Genomic DNA, 21890 nt, shown 5'->3' with positions numbered 1-21890 from the left:
AGCCAATCATATTCTACTATGTTCAAAAGAGTCGCATTCGTCACAACCAGTAAACACGTGTCTCTCCAGCCCGTTTTCCGACGAGTAGAGCAGCTAAATTCCTACCTGTAAGTCCCATTTAAGTTTATTTTTGTGTCATAAGTATTAAATTATTGACATTGTTTTCTATTATGTGATAAAATATCTGTTGTTAAGAAGCGTCAGACAGAGGCAGTCGGATTGCTAGCTAACATGCTACCTAGTGCTTCCCGTACTATTTAAACTTAAATGGTTACCATCTTTGTTAAGACTTACAAAAAACATATGTCTATCAAAATAACATTTGTTCGAGACTTTTGAAGAATGAAATATCAGTCATATCCATTAAATATCAGTACATCAGTATTTCGTGCTGATTTGTGTAAGGTAGTTTTATATTGATTAATCATTAACAGTTGACTTAAGGATCGAATGAAAACGTTTAGCCAAAGTCAATAATGGATTACAAAGAGGTTCGCATCAATTAGATAATTACTTAGATCCCAAAGTGTCCGAAACCCTGTCTGCCATTTCGTTTCTTTGGCATAGTGATCGTTTTTGTTCTCTGTATCGTAATTTTGAATACAAGTTTATTAACAACCACTCATTGACATATTCCCAGTAACATGGCTAGACTTGCATGTTGACCTACCTCACTTGAAAATACACCATACTTTGACTCTAGGTTGTAATGTGCATGCTTGTTTTTTATCAGAATATTCCCCAAAAATGGCCAAAAGCCTGCGGAGTAAATGGAAGAGGAAGATGCGGGCGGAGAAGAGAAAGAAAAACGCTCCGAAGGAGCTGGCCCGTCTGAAGAAGGCTCTGTCTCTGGATGTGAAAGGCGAGGCGGTGATGACCGACATTCAGGAAGTCGCCACCGTGGTCTCAGCAGACAAAATCAAGAAGAACGTAGACGTGGACATGGCAGAGGCGGAGGTGGAGGTGGAAAGTGAGCGACTTGAATTCAACACACTTTGCTGCGATTACATAATTTTACAGTTTGACAGGCAACACACGTTTCAAACCTATATGTGTACATATATAGGCTGCAGATATCCACTTCTTATAATGTACTGGAAATCCTCCCCCCAGACAGTGCCTGTAACACAGCCAATGAAAAAGATGTATAACAAATAACACAAGGAAAAGTCCACCCGCTCGTCCTTCTCCAGCTGATTGCAATCTTTGTGCACTTAAACCATTAAAATCGTCTTCCTCTGTGTCGAATTGAACGTCATCAGAATTTTACGGTCATTTCGTTGTTCCGATGTGACGAGGCTAAACACTTTGGCGGGGTGAAGCTGGTTAGCCCAAAAAAAATCCATAAATGAACCGGATTGTTGTTTAAGCCGCGGTGTTCAAAGCATGTGAAAAAAGCGTAAATTACGGTAGATCTGCAGAACGCGTTTTCCCGACACTTATTTACCGTACTTCTCATCCGTCCTTTTCATTTATAGATGGGAAGATGGAGATGGACAGCAAACGCAACACCAAAACCCTGCTGGACGAGAACGGACAGTACCCCACGTGGATGAGCCAAAGGCAGGCCAAGAAACTGAAAAGCAAACGGATGTCGGATAAAGGCAAGCAAGGCAAGAAGAAGAAGAAGAAGGGCATCGCCTGGTGAAAGAAGGGAACCAGATCTTTGCCTCCTCACAGACTTTGGACGTGCAGACTCGGAAACTCATGCATGGATTCTTACATGACGGCCCTCCTCTGCAGATCGTGACGTTTCCCACAAAGGCTGCTCGGGGAAGAGCGGCTCCACTTCGACCTACCAATAAGAACTGTCTGGCTTGAGAGTGAAGCTGTATGTTCGGTTTATTTTATTTCTTTTTATTTTCTGCAAATTCCAGATATAATGCATGTATGCAGGGTGTGTGTTTGTAACACATCCCTCCTCTTGATAAACAGCAGATTTACAAACATTCTCCATTTCATTGTGTTTGGGAACAGTCATTACAACGGCCTCAGTGAGCAATAACAGCAGAAATAAGTTGAGTTCAAGTGACCCGACTAAAAAAAAAAAAAAACACCGATACTCACCTACTTGAGATAATAGCTGCTGAAATGATCAGCTGATTGACACAAAGTTTCAATAATAATGAAACACTGGTGTCAAAATCTGTCGTCTAAGCTAATGGCATGAGTTGAGGTGGACGGGGAAGGCCGAGAGTTCCCCTCCTCACTGCATCAGCTCGACGTAAGCGGCGGGAAACAAACCGACGCGCCCTCGACACTGGCCCTTCCACCAGCCCTCGTCGATCATCTCCACGTTGGTGATGATATCGTCGGGGTTGAAGGAGATCTCGTCGTCCTCCTCTGAAAAGCAGACCGGAGAGCATGTTCTTGCCGGGCCGGAGAGGGTCGCCGCACACTAACAAAGTGTGTTACCTCCTACGTAGTCATAGATAGCTTTTGCCACCAAGCCACCGGACAGGTCCTCGTAGTCGTTCTCTGCATCTGGAAGAAAAAACACAAGTGTTAAGAGAAAAGCTGAAGAAGCAGTGTGGGGGATTCAAAGGGAACTTCAATGTAATAGTCTTTTTTTTTTTTTGTCCTTTGGGCTTTTCCCCTTCAAATTCAACCAAATTTCCCAATTAAAATTTTAGCAGTGTTGACAAATCTCTTATATTGGCCATTAAATTTGTCCAAATGGCTTCTGGCTTGTGGAAGCCGGAGAGCGCGAGAACCCTGGTTTGAACAGACCTGGCGGCGCCGGAGGGGGCGGCGCGTCGATGTCTTCGTATTCCCCGTCGTCCTCGTCCTCCAACTCCAGCATGTCATCGGCGCGCGGAGGCAGGGCCGGAGGTTCTTCGTACTCCGGCTCGTCCTGAGAACGTACAGGAACGACCTGAGGAACTTCAGACCTGGAGGAGGAGCTTCTGATTCCGGTATTCAAGCCTGGCACTCCCGCGGTGCCTCTGGCTCACCTCGGGTTCTGGTTCTGGTTCTGGCTCTGGGATGTCTTGTATCTCCTGCTTCTCTGCATGGTGGGGCTCTGGCGGCACATCTGGAACAGCTGGCGGACGCGCATCCTCCTCCCTGCTGCTCTGCTCCTGCGGAGACGCCTCCAAGGTGAGTTTTGGATTCCCGGATCGGTGGTGAATCCCTCCGAGGGCCCGCGGTACCTGCTGCCTGCGCCGGGCCTCCTCCCGCTCCCGGTCCTCTCGGGCCTTCCTTCTGGCTCGCTCCTCTTCCACCCTCTTCCTGTTCTCCTCGTCCGAAGCTCTGGCCAGGTTCTCGAAACGGGCCTTCAGCTTCCCGGCCCCTGCGCTCGCTGCATGAGAACAGCGGTGAAGGCGGACGCTCGTCGACGGGACTTTTAAAACGCGCCGACTGAAGATGAACAGGCGACTACTCACAGGCTTCGATCGGCTGCGTTTTCTCGTAAGCCGAGGCTGGAGAGTCCATGTCTGAGAAGGAGGCTGCGCTCTGCAGGAGGAGGACGAGAAGGAAGAAGAGAAGGAGGAATAGGTGGAGGAGGAGGAGGCGTGAACTTCACCATCAACATCTGTGACCTCTTTAGGAACAAATCAAATCATCCCCGTCACGTTCATTCAGAGATCAAAGTAGTTATCATTTTACAATTTTAAACACACACACCAAACTGAAAATATTATATTTAACTTTGGGATGTGTCATGTCAAATCTGATCTCATCTTTGGTTTGTGTCTGGTTTTTTTTCCCTTTTTTCTCTCCAAACATTCTCCATTCCTTCTAACTTCCGCTAATCCTGCTCTCGGCCAGCGGCGGGACTGCAGCCCATCTCAGCTGCCATTGGTCAAGAGGCGGGGCTCGCCCTAGCCAATCACGTGGCTTCATATAGGGACATGCAACCATTCACCCTCTCGTGCCGCACACAGAGACCCATACTGCGTTGAGGTGTTCTCCTCCCTCCATGAAGGTCCTGGAGGCTCCCCAAGATACTGACCTTGTCCATTCGATCTGACTGGACTCCGAATCGACCTCCGAATCCAGCGGAATGATCTGGAAGCACCGGATCAGTCAGAGGCTTCTTGATGAAGCTGGAGTTTTGCTGTCGGCGCGTTGCCTCTCTTACCTTTCTGCGACTGGTGTTTCTCTGTCTCACCCTTGTAATCGAAGCCCAGGGCGGCTCGGTCCACCTTCTCCTTCTCCACGCCGTACTTTCCTCCGAAGCCCTTGGAGTAATCTGATGGCGTCGGTTGCATCGTCAGACAGGACGTCCGACAAGACGTCCATCAAGATGTTACGGTCGGACTTCAACTCACCTCTCTGCGACTGGTGCTTCTCTGTCTCTCCTTTGTAGTCGTAGCCCAGCGCCACCTTGTCCACCTTCTCCTTCTCCACGCCGTACTTTCCTCCGAAGCCCTTGGAGTAATCTGCCACCACAGGGGCATCAGGCCAAAGCCCAGGGTTTGGAAGCGGCTTCCAGGAGGAGCTGGAGGGATGACCTACCTTTCTGGGACGAGTGCTGACCAACGGCTCCCTTGTAGTCGAAACCCAGGGCCGACTGCGGACGTGACACGCACAAATATATCTATCATTCATTATTATGATCAGATCTGTTGACGCTGTAAAGAAGACTCTTAAATCTTTTCCAAAAAGACCCTCAAAACATGGGCGGTCCACTCGGGCAGGGTCCGCAGGACATCAGGAGGTGGAGATCTTCTCACCTTGTCTACTCGGTCCTTCTGCACGCCGTATTTACCGCCGAAGCCTTTGGCCGCGTCCCTCTGCGAGGAGTGGTCCTCCACCTGCGCCACGTAGTCGTGGCCCACGGCCGCCTGAGTCAGCGGGGAGATCGTGAAGATACAATACCAACGTGGTGAGTTCAGGGTGAATTGAAAAAGCAGGAGTTGCAAACCTTGTCCATCCGGTCCTTCTCCACCCCGAACTTTCCACCGTAGCCATACGACGCTTTGGGCGTCTGCTCCTTGTTCTTCACCAGCTCATGCTCCGTTGTGACTTCCTGTCGGAGCTCTGCGACGCTGGCCGTCGACACACGGGTCAGTACAGGTACAACAGTACACATGGACAGTACACATCGATGGCGCACACGGGAAGTACACACAGATATTGTGCACAGACAGTACACACCAGTCGTGTGTTAAGGTAGTACATAGATAGTACACAGGGGTAGTTCAAAGAGATGGCACACACAGGTAGCCTACACAGACAGTACACACAGATAGCACACACAGGTCGTGCCCACAGGTAGTACACACAGATACTGACAGGAAGTATACAGGGTAGTACACACAGATGGTACATACAGGTAGTACACTTAGGTAGTACACAGGGGGAGGACAAAAGGATGGTATACACAAGTAATACAAGGAGATGGTACACAGGGAGTACACAAGGATAGTACAGATGGTACAGACAAGTAGTGTACATGGGGGGTACTGGCAGCTAGTGTACATGAGTAGTATACACAGCCGGTGCGCACAGGTAGTACATACAGGCAGTGTACACAGATAGTACACAGGGAGATGACACAATGATAGTACACAAAGGTAGTACACACGGATGGTACAGACAGGAAGTATACAGGGTAGTACACACAGATGGTACACATGGGTACTACACAGGGATAGTGCACTTAGGTAGTACACAGGGGGAGGACACAAGGATGGTACACACAAGTAGTACAAAGAGATGGTACACACAGGGAGTACACACAGATGGTACAGACAGGTAGTGTACATGGGTAGTATACACAGATGGTACACACAGGTAGTACATACAGGCAGTGTACACAGATAGTACACAGGGGGAGGACACTGGGGTAGTATGCACAGATAGTATGCGCAGGTAGTGTACAACAGATAGTACACACAAATAGTACACACACATTCACCCTCCCATTTGCACGTCACATGGAGAATTCAAAGCGTCCATCATGGCGACAAAAAAATCCCCCCTCTCATTCAGACAATGTAGTGTCTCCACTGAACCTCCTGCATGTGTTTGGACTGCAGGAGGAACCTGGAGAACTCTGAGGAACCCCGTGCAGACCCAGGAGAACATGGAGACTCCACACAGAAAAGCCTCCCGTGGGAATCCAACCAGGAACCTTCTGGCTTTCTCCTGGTTCCTCAGGTTCTCCAGAAGGTTCTCCAACGGGTCACAGCCACGTGACGCGTCTGTCAATCTCCAAGCGCTGCCATATTAGGCGAGGCTGACTGTGAGACGGCGCTGCGCTCTCACTTCCTCTTCCTCTTCCTCTTCCTCTTCCTTCAGATCAACAACCAGAATCTGTGAATCTCCCCGAACCCTGCAAACACCTCCCGCCCGGTCACCTGAAGGCATCTTTGCGTCCCGAGCCCTGGATGGTCTTGGCCCCCCACCTCTGCTCCAACTCCGTGACGTCGTTCTGCAAGGCGACAAACAACCGGGGTTTCAGTTCTTCTTCTTCTTCTGCTTCGACTCACAACCCGCCGCGACGCGGTTACCTCGAAGTCGGGGTCTGTTTCCCAGTCGTCTCCCTCCGCCGCCGCCTCCACGCTAACGTCGTGGCCAACCGCCGCTTTCCACATCTGGAGACAGAGCACGGTCTCACCCGTCTGGACGATCACGCCACTGTTTTGTGACATTTAACCGATTTCCGTGACGGGAAATCACAGGCTCGCCGCGCCGCTCCTTCGTTCGCTCGAGCGACGAAGAAGGAAGTTCGGTTGGGTCGTTCGGGCGCCGCCGGGCACCCGACGACGACGACGACGACGTCGCATCTCACGTCGACCAACTTCTTCGTTCTCCCTTTATGAGGAATATTGAATTTTGGACGTCCGAACGCTTGGCCTGGTTTGTCCAGAAACCCCAAAATGCTCCTCAGGGGACGGGAATGCAGAACAGGAAGGCCTGATTTAATTACTGACTTTATTAATAGACTATTACACCCAGCGGGTGTAATAACCGTGTAATAACAGTGTAATAAACAATACAGGTGCTCTTTATCTTTGCTGACGTAAACTTTGGCGTCAAAAGGTGGTCGACAATAAAGACAACCACTTTATCCATAAAATAAGAAAATAAAAAATGGAGGTTAAAACCGATTGGCTCTCGGCGGGAGAAGAAGGCCAATTGAAAAGCACTTTACCTTTCAGGTGAGATTTGTCGGAGGTATTATTTTCTGTTGTTGCGTGGATTCGGACCCGCGGTCGAGTCCCAGACAGGAGGCTGCAGAGGTGGCGCGTTCACGAGCATGCGCGGTGCTCGGGAGCGCGTATCCCCTCTCGACGGAGGACGTCGTTAAATACGCGCACACACACACACACACACAGCGAAATGATAATAAAAGGGCAATGCTGCATTCAGGGCACCTCGGAAATTCGATGCGCACTGCACAGCTGCTATCAGAAGGCGAAACTCTTCTTATTTCAAGTATAAAACCACTAATTTGCACTTTTAAACAAATTAAAAAGCGCTTCGCAAGCACATGTTATGACCACGCTTGGCCACAAGGGGGCAGCATCGCACAGGAAACTCCTCCAGGCGTCAACAGGCCGGAAAGAAGAGCGTCAATGATATCATTATTAATTAAAAATAAAAAGCAATTCACGTGCATGTCGACGGACGGTGAATGAAAGTCAGACATACTCCACTTCCACATAAAAATATCCTTTTTTTATTCAAACATTATGCGAACATGGTAGTGATGTGAAAGCGAGCGTGTTCGCCAGGGCGTCGACCTTTGACCCCGGATGAGAACCGTGCCGACTCACCAGTGTGAACAACAAACCGAACCAACACCAGACAGTAACTAAAGTCGTGACTCGGCTGTTTTCTGCCGCCCGTCCCAGGAAAGAAAAAAGATAAACATCCCTTGACCGAGCAAATAATACTCCGGGAGACACGTCCCTGATCCAAACAGCCCTTTTTTAAAAACTCCGTGTGCAAGCAGGGTGCGTGAGGAGAGCGTCACGGTACGCAACCACGGCAATAAATTACGCTACGGTGAGAAATCAGACCATCCTGACCGGAGGATCCGGAATGGCCGGGAGTGTGAGGGGGTTCGAAACGTGCAAGACGAATAAATACCCATTTAATGTTTCCTTTCGATGAAAAGGTTGGGGTAAATAAGAATAAAATTTAAAAAAAAAAAAAAAAAAAATCACATGATGGGAATGTTTCTGGGATAGGAATTGCACTGTGCTCCTCAGTTTGGGGGAAACGGCCTTCTTTTCTGGAATAACGGAATAGAACAGAAGGGCCTCCTAAGAATTCATAGCTAAGAGTCCATAAGAACAACCTTTTCCTTTTATATTTAATATATATATATATATATGCGTTGGTCTCTACTGGCGCTGGATTTGGACCCGCAACCCCAATTTGGACTTGCATACTTTCCAATCGGGGGGAGAAAACAACAACAGAAGTTCACGTGCCAGAGGAACGTCTTCATGATCAAAACCCGTCCCCGACAGACGATGCGACAAAAAAAAAAAAAGAAGTAAAAAGCAGGTAAAAGACAAAGATGTTTTTCTTTGAATAAACACGGACAGCAGAGGCGACCTGCAGCCCAGAAGGAACCCCGACGTTTACGGGGGACCAACTTCATCCGAAGCGGACCGCGGTGGAGGTGCAGCTCCCTCGGCGAGCCGGCCTCCGAAAGGCTTTTCCCAAAAAAAAAAAACAAACAAAAACAAAAGCGAACGTTCCCTTTCGTCAAGCGTCCCTTTCCCATCCACACCTAAAGGCACGTCAAGAACACGACACCTGATGGAGATTCTCCTTCCCTCTTCTCTCACAAACCCTGTTTTTTTTTTCCTTATCTTTAAATAAAAGGAGTGAGACCTCTTCCCTTTTTTTTCTTTCAGCCTGTTAAACAAACACGCACGCACACACACACACACACACACTCACTCACAACAATCGCACAGGATCAAATGTTAAAATGGGTGACGGTATAAATCTACAGTTTAGACTTTGGCTAAAAGTGTTTGTCCTGTAAAGTGCAATGAGCGTGTTGGACGTTCCTCGCCACCCCCCTTTTTTTTTCGTAGTTAAGTAACTATATAAAAACAAGCTGACGGTGTGGGCCGCCGCCGCCGCCGCCTGATTGCAGGTTTTAGAGGTACCCTCCCAGACACAGCAGTAGCAGGACGTGCACGGTGAGCAGGTACAGGCTGCAGAGCAGCGGGGTTCGCTGGCGGGAGCAGAACGCCGCCCGGAGCATCCTCCCCAGGCCGCGGCCGCCTCGCCGACTCTGCGGGAAGGTCACGGGGAGCGTTAGCGGTGGATCTCCGTTTGCAGGCCTGATCGAAATGACGGCGGCGGCGGGAAGGCGGCGTCTTACGTGAGTGACGGCTCCCTCGGGCGGCTCGATGAACACGGCGGTCTCCGAGAGCTCCTCCTCCTCCTGCTGCTGCTGCTGCCGGCGGGCCTGGCTGTGGCTGGGAAGAACAACGGCAGATGTTTGCTGATGTTTGCGGACGAGCGAACGGGTTCTTCTGAGCGAGGACGTGTCTGGGCGGTCGGAAGCCTTCCTGTGTGGAGTCTCCATGTTCTCCTGTATCTGCGTGGGGTTCCTCAGGGTTCTCCGGGTTCCTCACACAGTCCAAACGCAAGCATGAGGTTCACTGGAGACCCGACATTGCCCAGAGGCGTTGTTGTCCTATTTGTAGCAGCTACATAAAACTAATAAAAAAAATCTCTCAAGATATCTTTGTTTGGATAAAATAAAAATGACGTTTTACCGGTAGGCCGACTCGGCGTCTCCTGCCCCTGGTGGGCTTCGCTCGTTTCCAGAGGACTTTTTGTCTGCTTGTGAAATAAAAACACGGCGTTTGGCTTCAGGGTCCGTTTAAATCTAGCAGCACCCGTGACCTCTTTCACGCAGGTTAGCTTAGCTCGGCTAAATGTGTCAAAAGCCTCTGGAGGGAAGCGGCGAGAACACGGCCGCTGATCCTGAGGAAGTCGTGCACGTCCACAAGCAAATTTCCCACTCCTTCTTTGTTATCCCATGGAAAGCTGTGTAGCTTAGCATCAGAGCCTTTGTTTGCCTTGGACTGGAAACTGCACCCAAAGGGAGCACAATATGGCATTATTAGCATACGAACCGTACCGAGCCAAAGCTAACGCTAGCAGGAAGCTAAAGTGAACATCAACAACCTCCATGTCTTCAACCCAACATTCACTGCGCGATTCCAACAATGGCGGCGTCCCCAATTTTTAAAGAAGTTACAATTCTTGGTGCCTTTTTAACAACTCCTTCTGGTCCGAGACAAACGGCCAAGAATATTTCTGCCTATTTGCCGTCCCAGGCATTCAAAATGACGCGCGAATGAGAGACTGAATGTTTGTGTCTCTGGGAAGTGAAGAAGGTGATTGGCTGGATGTGTCTATATGAGGCCCTGTGATTGGTCCAGGCCCTGACTGCAGGAGAAGCTTCCGGATGAAGAAGTCCCACCGTATGTAATGTATATACCCTGCTCGAAAAAATAAAGGGAAGACTTAAAAAACACATCCTAGATCTAAATGAATGAAATATTCTCATGAAATACTTTGCTCTTTACACAGTTGAATGTGCTGACAACACAATCACACCAAAATGATCAATGGAAATCAATTGTATCAACCCATGGAGGTCTGGATTAGGAATCACACTCAACATTAAAGTGTAAAAACAAACTCCAGGCTGATCCAACTTTGATGTAATGTCCTTAAAACAAGTCAAAATGAATCTGTGTTGCTTCCTGAGTGGACACTATGATTTCACACAAGTGGGATTGACTTGGAGTTACATTGTGTTGTTCAAGTGTTCCCTTTCTTTTTTTGAGCAGTATATATGGTCATCCAGAGGAGGATGTCTGGAGCTCTGAAGGTTTCTCCTCCCGCTATCTGACTCAGAACCATCTCAGGCTCATCTCCTACCGTCTGAGCTGATCCTGCGTGGCCATGAGCTGCTCCTCCACCTCCACCCTCTGCTGCATCTCCTCTTCCAGCCTGACGCGAGACAGACACAGGTATCAACAACGGGGTCTCCTTCTGATGTTCGGCGGAGAACGTGCGGCCTCGTCGCCTACCGGCGCCGGAGGTCCTTCATCTCGGCCGCCAGGGCGAGGCCGTCCGCGGGGCCGCTCCTCTCCTGCGGGGCTCCGGGGGCGCCGTCCACATCCTGCGAGCCCTGAGGGGGCAGAAGAACCGGCGGGGACATCAGAACACCTCAGGAGGACGTAAAGGTCGGGCGTCCCGGCGGAGGAGCTTCCGGCCCACCTCTCTCCGGAGGCCGGCCTTCTGAGCGCGGGCCTCGTCCAGCATGGCGGCGAGCTGCCGCAGCTGCTGGTCCCTCTCGGAGAGCGTGGCGAGGGTCTGCTGCTTCAGCTGCTCCGCCTGAGCCATCCAGTCCATCCGCTCCAGCCTTCAGGAGAACCAACGGGTCAGTCCGCTCCGGGAGGACCGGGACGCGCTCCGCCGCTCCGCCCGCCTCACCTGAGCGTGTCCATCTCCAGCCTGTTGGTCTCCACCATGCTCTCCAGCTGGTTGATGACCCCCAGCATGTCCTCGCTCTTGGTCCTCTCCTCCGAGAGCTCCTGGCTGACCTTGATCAGCTCGCCGGCCCCCAGCCGGGCCAGATCCGCCTTCTGCTTCTTCATCTCCGACGTCTGAGCCCGGAGCTGCTCCAGCTGCGCGGGGGAAGAGGAAACGTCGGTGAAGATCCGCCGGGACATCGGCGGGAGCGGGAGGAAAGCTACTCACCAGCCTCTCCCTGTCGTTCTGCAGGGCCTGCAGAGCGTTCTTCAGGCCCCACACCTCCCCGGGGCCGCCGTGCGCCGCCGCACCGCCCGCCTTCTTCATCTCCTCCAGCTTCTGGACCTTCATCTCGGCCCGGTCCCTGCTGTCCTGCAGGGAGGCCATGGCCTTGGCGAAGGCCTGGTTCTCGGCCGCCAGCCGGGCGCTCAGCTCCTTCTCCTCCAGCAGCTTCTGCTCCACCGCCAGCAGGTCCCCGGCCAGCTCCGCCACCCTCTCCTGGGCGCTCTCCGACTCGGTCCGCATCACGCCTCCTTCCCACCGCAGCTCGGAGAGTTCTTCTCGCGCCTTCGCCTGCTCCTGCCTCTGCCGGAGGAGGTTCTCCTCCAGAGCCTCCACCTGCTGCTGCGCCGCCTGCAGCTGCTCCCTCAGCTTCTCCACCTCCGCCCCGGGGGCGTCCCGGACCCGCGGCGCCGCTGAGCGGAGAACCTCCCTCTCCGCCGCGACCGCTTCTTCTTCTTCTTCTTCTTCTCTGGCTTTGGCGAAGCTCCTCAGCTGGCCTTCCAGGTCCTTCTGCTGGTTCTCCAGGGAGGCGATCTTCTCGCGCTGGGCCGCCAGGAGCTGCTTGTGCTGCGAGTCCTTCATGCTGAGCACCTGGTTGAGCTCGTCGCGGTAGCCGTGGAGCTGCGCCGACAGCTTGGCCTTCTCGGCGTACAGGTCGTCCCTCTGGACCAGCAGGGACCGCAGCTCCTCCTTGAGGCCGTTGTTCTCCCTGGCCGCCTCTTGGATCAGGCCGTCCTTGTCCACCATCACCTGCAGGTGCTTCTCCTCCAGCTGCTTGTAGGCGTTGAGGACCCGGTCGCGGTCGTCCTGCAGCGAGCCCATGGCTTTCAAGAAGGACTCCAGCTTGGTCTCGCTGGCGCTGCCCTTTTCCTCGGCCCCTCGCAGCTTCTCCTCCAGCTCCCGAAGTTCTCCCCTCCTGCTCTCCAGCTCGCCCTCGGCCTGCCGCGCCCTGCTGTCGGCCTCCTTGCGGGCCTCCTCGGCCGCCTGCGGGGGGGAAACGCACACGGATAACGCGGGAAAGTCCGACCTCCGGGCGCCGTTCGCTCGCCGGGGATCACCGAGGCGCCGTTACCTGGGCGACGGCTTGCTCCTTCTCCACGAGCATCTCCACCTCCCTCTTCTCCTTCTCGTGCAGCTCTTCCTGCAGGCTCTCGGTCAGCGCCTTGGAGGAGCGGAGGTCCGTCTCCAGCCGCTCCACGTTGAGGCACAGACGCCTCTCTTCGGCCTCCCGGTCCCTCAGCTCGGCCCCGGCTCGCTCCAGATCCGCCTGCAGCCTCCCCACCGCCTCCTCCAGGGCGCGGCCCCTCTGGTGGACCCCCTCCAGCTCCCCTTTGAGGGCCTGGGCTTCATCCTGGTCGGACTTCAGCTGGACGGTCAGCCGCTCCAGCTCGCTCCTCTGCTCCTCCATCGTGGCTCGGCATTCTTTCACCTTCTCTCGCTCTTCCTCCAGCCTCAGCTGCCGGTCCCTGTCCGCCTTCTCCAGTCTGGGGAGGAAAGAGGCGTCGTCAGATTTCGCCCGCCGGCCGAAGCGTTCCCGAACGCCGAGCGGCGAGGAGGTTACCTCTCGGCCGTGAGCTGGAGACCTTCTCTGAGGGCGGACTCCTTCTGGAGCTGCAGCGACAGCTCCTTTCCTCTGGTCTCGGCCTCGCGGACTTCGGCTTCGCGTCCCCGAAGCGCTCGGTCGAAGCGGGCCTCCCACTGCCGGGCCTCGTCCAGCACTCGGTCCCGGTCGTCCTGCAGGGAGGACATGCAGCGCGAGAAGGCGGCGAGCCGGGCCAGGGACTCGTCCAGACGGGCCTGCATGTCCTGCGCCCGCTTCTCCGCCCCGTCCGCCGCCGCGCGGGCCTCGGCGGCGGCCTCCTCCGCTTTCTCCTGCTCCCCGTGGGCCTCTTCCAGCCTGAGCTCCGTCTCCTTCAGCTCGGCTCCGAGCCGGAACCTCACCGAGTCCAGCGTCCGCTCCGCCTCCGCCTTCATCTCCGTCTCCCTCTGCCCGGAGATCTCCTCCAGGGTCGCTTTCTCGGCCAGGGCTTCGTCCAGATGTTTCCGGGCGGCGGCCAACTCCGACTGGCAGCTCGCGAACTTCGCTTCGGCCCTCTTGATGTCCTCCAGGCGTTGGGACGTGTCCTCCTGGGACCGCCGCAGCTCGTCGCGCAGCTCCTGGTCGGCCAGCCGCAGGCCCTTGGCTTCCCTCCCCAGCTCGCTGATCCTCTCCTGGTACTGGATGCTGTCCTTCTGCAGCTGGCGGACCTCCAGCTGCTTCTCCCTCAGCAGCTCCTCCAGCTGCCGCGCTCTGCTCTGGCTGCCTTCTCGGACCCTCTGAGCAGACCTGAGCCGCTGCTCCAGCTCCCGCTGCTCGCCGGCCTCGGCCTCGGCCCGGGCCCGGTCCCTCTGGGCCTGCCTCAGGTCCTCCTCCAGCCGGGCGGCCCGCTCTCCTTCGCTCTGGGCCTGGGCCCGGAGCTCGGCCCTCTCCCTCTCCAGGCTCTCCGCCTCCCTCTGCAGCAGCGAGAGCTTCTCCCGCTGGTCCGTGGCCTCCTGCTGGTAGCCGGCGATGCTCCCGTTGAGCTGGGCCAGCTGGTCCATCAGACGCTCCTCCAGGTTGTCCTTCTCCGACTCCAGCGTTCGGAGCAGGTCTTTGAACTGGACCTCCCTCTTGGAGCCCTCTTCCATCACGCACCTCTCCCTCTCCCTGCTCTCCTCCAGACACTTCTCCAAGGAGGCCGCGAGGCTCGCCTTCCCCTTGCTCTCCTGGAGGTCCCGTTCCAGCGCAGATATCTGCGCCGTGAGCTCCGCCTCCCGTTGCCGGAACACCTGGCGCTCTTTGTCGGCTTCTGCTTCCATCTCTCTCGCTCTGCCGTCCCGGAGACCTTCTTCTCTTCCAGCTTCTTCTGGAGGCGTCTCTGGTGTAGATGTTGCGGTCTGCTCCGGAGCGCAGGGTTCTCCTTGGAGTTCGCTCTCCGCCCGCTCGCTCTCGGTCAGGACCGTTTCCGAGCGCTGAGCTGTGACCTCCGCCTCCTGGACGGGTGTGGAACGATCTCGAGTATCTTCTCCGGCCGCATCTCGACCCAGGTTTCCCTTCATCGCTTCCACCCGCTGCCCCAGAGAGTCCCGTTCTTCTGCCGTGGCCTTCAGCTCGGCCCTCAGGGCCTCCAGCTCCCTCTGGAGTGTGTCCAGCTCGGGCTTGTTCTCTCCACGCGTGGAAGGCCTCTCCTGCAGCTCCCGCAGCCTCTCGTTCTCCTCCTCCAGCTCCAGGATCTTCTGCTGCTTCGTCTTGGCGAACTTCCTCATCCTGTCCTTCACCGAGTCCACCTCCTTCTGGGCCTCCTCGGTCTGCCTCTGGGCTTCCTGCCTGGCCGACTCGGTGGCCCTCGCCCTGGCCGCCAGCTCCTGCCTCTCCTGCCGGGCGGCTTCCAGGACGCGCCTCACGCGCTCCGCCTCGTCGCTCACGTTCTCGTAGGACGCGAGCAGGGTCTCGTACTCGTCCTTCATGCCCTGGACCTTCTCCTCCCACTCCCTGCAGGCCCGGGCCGCCTCCTCCTTGGCCAGGTCCGCTTCCCTCTTGCAGGCCTCCTTCTCACTCGCCATCCCCTCCATGGCAAGCTTGAGGCTCTCGCATGAAGACCCCAAGCTCTGGTTCTCCAGGAGCATCCGGTCCACCTCCTCGATCAGCTTCCCGCGCTCGGCGCTCAGCTTCTCCGTCTCCTCCGTGACGGACCGCATCTTCTGCTGCAGCTCGGCGATCGTCTTCTCGTCGGACGCCAGCTGCTCCTTCTGGGTCTTGTTCTGCTTGAGCGCCTCCTTGCGCGAGATCAGCGCCGCTTGGAGCTTTCGCTGAAGCTGCTGGATCTTCTCCTCGTTGTCCTTGAGGTCCTCCTGCCTCTGCGGAGCTTCTTCTTCCAGCTTCTGGTTGGCCTCCTGTTCAGCCTTCAGCTCTTCCTTCAGGCTCCCGATCAGCTGGTCCTTCTCAGACACCGCATCCTGCATGGAGCGAATGAGGGAGCTCTGCTCTCGCAGCTGCTGGCTCAGCTCCGTGATCTCCAGGTTCTTGTTGCCCAGGAACTGCTTGAACTCCTCCACCTCGGCCTGGAGGGAGGCGATGGAGGTTGCAGACACGGACGCAGCGGTGTCGGCTGTGGCCTCCATCTCGGCCTTGAGGCTCTCGGAGGAAGACAGAGCCTGGTTGTACTTTTCCCTCAGGTCGCCGATTTCCTCTGAGAGAGCGTCCATCTGCGCTTGGTTCTCCGTCAGCGCTCGCATCTCCTTCCCCAACTCTTGCACTTCCGTCTCCTTGAGAGACAAAGCGAGCTGGGCTTCCTGGAGCGTCTTCTCCAGCTCCGCGCTCGTCGTCCGCAAGGTTTGGATCTCCTCTCTGAGGACCTCCAAGGATTCCTCCACCTGTGCAGGGTGAACCTCTGGCCTCCGGTCTTCAGGAGGCGGATCAGCGGGCGCCGGCGCCGACGTCTCCTCCGACGTCTCCGATGCTGCAAAGTCCACCCAGTCCTCCTGGGTCCAGTCGTTGGCTGCACGCTTCTCCGAGCTCCTGGCCTCCGGTCTGCTCTCCTCTGGTGGCGGACGTTGGATCTTATCCTCCAGTTCCCTCAGCTGGTTGAGAAGATCTTCTCGCTCTGCGCTCCGGGCCTCAAAGCGCTCCCTGAGCTCACTGTACTCGTCCTTCTGCTGCCTCAGCTGCTCCCGGTAGTGTTTCTCCTTGTCTTTGGACTTGCGGATGGTCTCCTTGCGAGACTCTTGGGCGTCCAGCGTTCTCCTCTGCAAGGACTCGCACTCGGCCTCCGCCGCCGCCAGCTGAGATCTCAGCGCGATGACTTCGGAGGAAACGTCGGGCTGGCCGGACGTTCCGGCCTCCGCGCTCAGCCTCTGGTTCAACTCCAGAGTCTCGGCGAGGGCTCGGTCCTTCTGGAGGATTCTCCGCTCCAGGGTCACGATCGTGTCCTCCTTGGATCTCACGGCTTCCTCCAGCCGCTGCAGCTTGGCCTCCGCTTCCCCGGTGACATCGCCGGGGCTTTCCGGCGCCCCTTCGTCTCGGCCCTCTTTCGGTTTCTTCGCCTCCGCCTCAAAATCGGCGACTTTCTTCAAGAGCTCTTTCCGCTGGACCAGCGCCACCTGCAGCTTCTTCTTGGTGTTGGTCAGCTGGTTCTCCAGCTCCTCTTTGGCCCGCCGGACGCCGCCGAGCTCATCTTCCACCGGGACGGACGTGTCCGTGTCTCTTTCCCTCTCCAGGTCTACCAGCTGCTCCTTCAGCTTGAGGACTTCTCCGTCGGACACCAGCTTCTCCTCCTCCGCCCGCTCCAGCCTGGCGGACATGCTGTCGTTGAGCTCCGCCATCTCGCGCTCCTTCTGAGCGAGCAGAAGCCGGAGCTCGCGGATCTCCGAGTCCCGCTCCGTCAAGCGCTCCCCGCTCAGGTGGGAGGCCTGGGAGAGCTCCAGAGCGCCGCTCTCCACTTCCAGAAGTTTCCTCTCCAGCTCAGAGGAGATGCTCTCTCTGTCCTCCAGCCGGGCGCAGAGCATCTCGGCCCGACTCTCCTGCTCGGACAGAGCTCGCCGAGCCGTTTCCAAATCTGCCTGCAGAGCGTGGATCTGACTCTCCTTGGCGTGACCTTGATCGCTCAGGATGTCCACCTGCTCTTCTAGAAGGCGGATTTCAACACTGTGCTTCTGCACAACGCCGCTGCTCCGCTGGGAAAGCAGGTCCAGCTCCTCCCTGGCCGACCCGAGTTCCACCGCCAGGTCTTCGGCCCGCGACTCCGCCGCTTCCCTGCCGGCAGCAAGGGTCTGCGTTTCTTCTTCCAGACGTACGATTTTGTCCCGTGACTCCGCAGCCGCCTCCCGGAGCCCCTGCAGCTCCGCCAAAAGCTCGCCGTACCTCTTCTGCAGCTCCTCAGCCAGCGCCTGAGCAAACACCTGGCCAGAAGATGAGACGGCCCCTGCGGTGGTGGAGGCCTCCTGCTGAGCGAGGTGGACCCGGACGGTGACCGAGGAGGACTCCGCCTGAACCGCGGAGCTCTCCTGCTCCACGCTGGTGGCCTCCCACGCCTGCAGCTGCAGCTGGTTGAGGTCCTGCAGGCCGGACGGCCACTCCTGGCCCCCGTCGTGATTCACCGCCTCCAGGAGGGTCCAGCTGCTGTGCGCCACCTCCGAGTCGCTGCTGGCCACCATCTCGTCCGACGAGGTCACCTTGGATTCCTCCGGGGACCCGGACTGGTGCTCGATGAGCTCCGGGCTGCTCTCGTTGCCGCAGGAAATGGAGAGGACGGACGTGTCCTCGGCGACCAGAGTGGTCTCGTCCTCCTGCGTGTCATCCAGGCTGACGGGAAGCGCCTCAGAGGCGTCGCCGGGAGCCGCCGCCGCCGCCGCCGCATCGGTCCCCAACGTCTCATCTGCGCCGGAGACTGGCTCTGGAGCCAATCCAAAGGCGTCTCGCAGAGCGACCGGCTCGTCCTCGCCCTCCTGCGGCCGTTGTTCCGGCTCCAAAAAGCCTGCTGGGAAACCCAACCATAAAAGAACGGGGGCTTTCAAACATCACCGAAACGCCGATACCGTGCGTAGACTTTGGCAAACGCAACCGGCGGACCCCACCTTCCGGACCGCCGTCGCCGTCGGCCGGATCCGAAATCTAGAAGGGGAAAAACATCGAGATTCAACGATAACAGATTCACCAAAGCGTAGGGCGACAGGGCGGAGCTTCTTTGGACGCCCGGCGCTGGGATTAACATCAGCGGCTGCAGAGCGAGGTGAAGGTCGGACGGGAGTCGGCGGTAATAGTGGATCAGTATGGAAGGGATTATAGAGCTCCTCCGTCCTGTCTGAGACCGACATCTAACCAGACATTAGCCGTGACCGTGACCGCTCAGGTGTAGAGGAGACCCAGGGTGGGACCGGATTAGTGCTTAAGTGTTATTCAAAGGGTCACCGAGAGCCGACCGCCGCTTCCCCGCCTCTGCCGTCGACTCGGGAGAACTTTTTAATGGCGGCCGCGTAAATTCTGCGCTCCGGCAGAGGAGAAAGAGCAACGGCGTGCGTTTCAACTTTGCTGAGTCATTATTAAGAGCCGCGCTAAGCCTGCCGGCCCACGCCCCGCGCCGCTTTCTATCATCAAATAAATTACGGACGTTAAAAGAGGAGGGACTTTGAAGTCGGGGCCTGGCGGAGCGGCTCAGGTTGGAAGATTAGCGCGGGGCTTATTCAGGATTGCCGTTTGAAGTTTGAAATGTTAGAAAAACAAGCCGAGGCGTGGAGCCGCGGGGCCCTTCCAGAACGCGCGCTGACTTTTTGATCCGGCTGCTCCGGCTCGTCGACGGCCTCCTCCTTTCCGGCGGCGCTTCTCTGCAGTTCTTCTGAAAATGAGCAGTAATTGTAGTTGTTAAAACGGCGCTGGGAGACGCTTCGACGGGGCGTCCGACGGGCCGCCTCACCCCGCAGAGCTTCCACGCTCAGGCCGAGCTCCACGTAGCGCTCTTCCCGCTCGGCGCGTTCGCTCTTCAGCGTGGTCAGCTGCATCTCCACCGACCGCACGGCGTCCAGGAACACGGAAACGTCGCTTGGGACCGGCGCCTCCTCAGCCGGCCGCGCGTCCTCCGTGGCGAGCGAGCGCAGATGCCTCCAGAGCTGTGCCAGCGTTTGGCTCCTCTGGAGGGAGTCCTCCTTCTGCTCTCTGAGGGACGCCAGCTCTCGCTCCAGTTTGGCCATATCTGATTTGGCCTCCTGGAAGTGGCCGTCGCCGGCGGCGAGCTCCCGTTCCAGGCGGGTTATCTCCTCGCGGTCCCTCTCGGAAGCGTCCCTGCACGCTTGGACGGCGGCGACCTCGGCCTCCTTCGCCAGAGCGAGCTCTCCCTCCAACCTGGCGACTTCCGCCTTCTCCTTCTCCGCCGCCTCCAGGCCACGGCGCTCAGCCTCTCTCAGCGCGGCCGCTTCCGCCTTCTCCCTTTCCAGGGCGGCGGCCGCCTCCTCGGCCTGCCGGGCCCACAGCCGCCGCTGCTCCACCGCCTCGCTCAGCTCCCGCTCCATCTGTCTGAACTGAGCCGTCAGGATCTGAGCAGGAGGAGAAGGGGAGAAGGTGTGAGCGAGCCGGTCGAGATGGCGGGACGCGAATCGGGCCGGGCGCGTCGATCAAGGACAGACTGTGTATCTTGCGCTTCGCGGAGCCGTCCGACCGGTATCTGAGGAAACAGGATCCGCGGCCCCACCTGCTTCTGCTGATCGGCGCTGCTGACTTCCTGCTGCAGCATCTCCAGCACCTGCGACCGAGAGTTCAAGGTCCCCTCGAGCTCCTCGCATCGCCGCTGGGCTGCGAGCAGGGCCTGAGAAGAGGGAGAGGAGGAACGTGAAGGCCGGAGAAGTTTGCCGGCGGTGAGCTGACGAGGCGGACGGAGCACCTGCTGAGTGTCGCTCTCCTGCGGGGAACGTTTGGTGACCGCCAGCAGCTCCTCCTCGTGTTTCTGGATCTGCTCCTGGAAACGCACGTCCTTCTCGCAGATGACGGCCTGCAGAATCCGCAGCTGAAGACACAACCACGACAAAGCCATTAAGGCCACCCCTCTCCAGGCGGAACCGATACTCCGATAGTAATGTCGCCCTCGTGACCTGCTCGGCGTGACGGGCCTCTTCCTCTCGGAGGAGCTGCTCGGAGGCCAGCAGCCGCTCCTTCAGCTCCCGGCCGTTGGCCTCCTCCTCGCTCAGCCGGCTCTGGAGTTCCCGCGGCTCGCCGTCCGACGCCACGTCGGCCCTCGTGAAGGAGCTGTCCGGGCTCTGGAGGAGACAAGGAAGCGGGTCAACCCGAGCGCCGCTTTACGCCGCTGGACCGGAGCCTGCTGTTTCCATGGAAACGACACACCGGATTTTCATTCGTTTTCTTCGCTGATAAGAGGTAATAAACGAACAGGCGGCTCGACGGGACCGGGACCTACTGCCGCTCCTTCCTGTCCTCTCAGGTCGCTGATCTGTTTGTTGAGCGACGTCAGCTTGGCTTTGGCCTGCATCTTCAGCTTGGTGAAGCGAGCCTCGGACGCTTCCTTTTCAGACTGCGGAGTACATCAAGATGAACATGAAGGCCGGGTTTTAGAGAGGGAGCGCGCACGAGGACACACGCACGGAGGTCAAGAACCTTCAGCAGGGCGTCTTTATCGGCCAGCTCCGCGTCCCTCTGCAGGAGCTGCGTGTCTTTGTCTCGGATGAGCTCCTTCAGCTGCACCACCAGCTGCTCCAGGTGGGCCAGCCTCTCCAAGGCCTCCTCGGGCCCCTGAGGCTCCGCCGGGTCCTGACCTTCGTCGGCGGGCGGCCGGGGCACCAGCGTGTCCTGCTGGGGGACGGGAAATAACGAGGAGGGAATTATCTCTCGGAGAAAATGAAACGAGCCGGTCCTCGGGGCGTCCCTCACCTGTGCGTCTCCATCGGGGCCCTCCTCTCCGGAGAGCTCCTGGAGGACCGTGGCCAGGCGGCTGAACATGGAGACAGCACTGCGAGAGGGAAAGCGTTGGACGTGAGCACGACCCGGAAGGACTGGTGTCCCATTTCACATCGATAACGTCTGATAAAATGCCGGAAACGGCAGCGTGCGCGGCGCTTCCTCCTGCGGCTCGAATTCCACAAAAACCTTTCTGGCGAGCTCAGAAATAGACCCACGGTGGGGTTTGACATTGGGAAAGGCATCGGCTACGTCAAGACTTTACTGTCAGTCGTGGGCGTGGACGTCAGTGCGCTGGTCACGGGTTCCTGAAGCCCGTGCACGCTCCGCACGGACACCCTTCAAACGCCGCCGCTAATCGTCTCTGTGACGGAGCGCAGAGGCATTTCTGGTTCTTCGGCATAGTTGGAAGGGTATTATTGTTATTAATGCCTCTGGGAACCTCAGCTGGGGCCGGGGAACACGCTCCTTCTCGGTGATATTTCATTCCAGCCGGGGGGGGGAGAAAAAAATTACATGTCAGGGTAAAAATGAATGTCCCGCCGCCGTGCCGGCTCAAGATTTGGTCTATAAGAAATTGTAATGACACCGTGATTACACCGGAAAACGCCAACATACGAGCATTTCATTAATCATCTTGTGAAACGTGTTTTTTTTTTCCCCCTCACTTTAACCACCTGATCAATAACACCGACTGTGTATTAAAAGAAAAAAA

The 21890-nt window shown here is 56.6% G+C and overlaps 3 protein-coding genes across 4 annotated transcripts; 1 reads left to right on the top strand and 2 right to left on the bottom strand.

Annotated features, from left to right (window-relative positions):
* The first annotated feature begins 6 nt into the window (after positions 1-6).
* On the top strand, positions 7-1894 carry llph (LLP homolog, long-term synaptic facilitation factor). 2 transcript variants are annotated; one of them, XM_086146346.1, is made up of 3 exons: positions 7-107; positions 734-970; positions 1479-1842. In XM_086146346.1, exons 2-3 carry the CDS (start codon positions 748-750, stop codon positions 1646-1648), a joined length of 393 nt encoding a protein of 130 aa, XP_086002472.1. In that variant the 5' UTR covers positions 7-107; positions 734-747; the 3' UTR covers positions 1649-1842. The 2 variants fall into 2 exon arrangements, with proteins under 2 accessions (XP_086002472.1, XP_086002473.1); XM_086146347.1 differs by lacking the exon at positions 7-107 and having other exon boundaries at positions 740-970; positions 1479-1894.
* Positions 1835-7238, bottom strand: hcls1 (hematopoietic cell-specific Lyn substrate 1). Its single transcript, XM_086146341.1, is given in 15 exon segments — positions 1835-2343; positions 2416-2484; positions 2731-2875; positions 2955-3080; positions 3153-3301; positions 3387-3456; positions 3956-4011; positions 4085-4238; positions 4240-4385; positions 4462-4516; positions 4680-4790; positions 4871-4994; positions 6309-6382; positions 6462-6545; positions 7106-7238. Coding segments are annotated over 14 exon segments (1500 nt in total). The 5' UTR covers positions 7106-7238; the 3' UTR covers positions 1835-2206.
* A 372-nt stretch (positions 7239-7610) lies between these two features.
* On the bottom strand, positions 7611-21223 carry golgb1 (golgin B1). The gene is made up of 18 exons (XM_086146349.1): positions 21149-21223; positions 20876-21070; positions 20679-20792; positions 20356-20520; positions 20148-20270; positions 19959-20072; positions 19188-19803; positions 19042-19109; positions 18352-18388; positions 13322-18254; positions 12833-13244; positions 11707-12744; positions 11440-11633; positions 11224-11368; positions 11034-11134; positions 10882-10953; positions 9305-9401; positions 7611-9214 (listed from the first exon to the last, which is right to left on the bottom strand). Exons 1-18 carry the CDS (start codon positions 21215-21217, stop codon positions 9077-9079), a joined length of 8631 nt encoding a protein of 2876 aa, XP_086002475.1. The 5' UTR covers positions 21218-21223; the 3' UTR covers positions 7611-9076.
* Between the last annotated feature and the right edge of the window lie 667 nt (positions 21224-21890).

The sequence above is a fragment of the Fistularia commersonii genome, chromosome 5 (genome assembly GCF_037954325.1).
Source record: "Fistularia commersonii isolate RoL2024-O1a breed Wild chromosome 5, RoL_Fcom_v1.0, whole genome shotgun sequence".
NCBI classification, from domain to species: Eukaryota; Metazoa; Chordata; class Actinopteri; order Syngnathiformes; family Fistulariidae; genus Fistularia; species Fistularia commersonii.
This window is presented reverse-complemented; position numbering and strand designations above follow the sequence as displayed.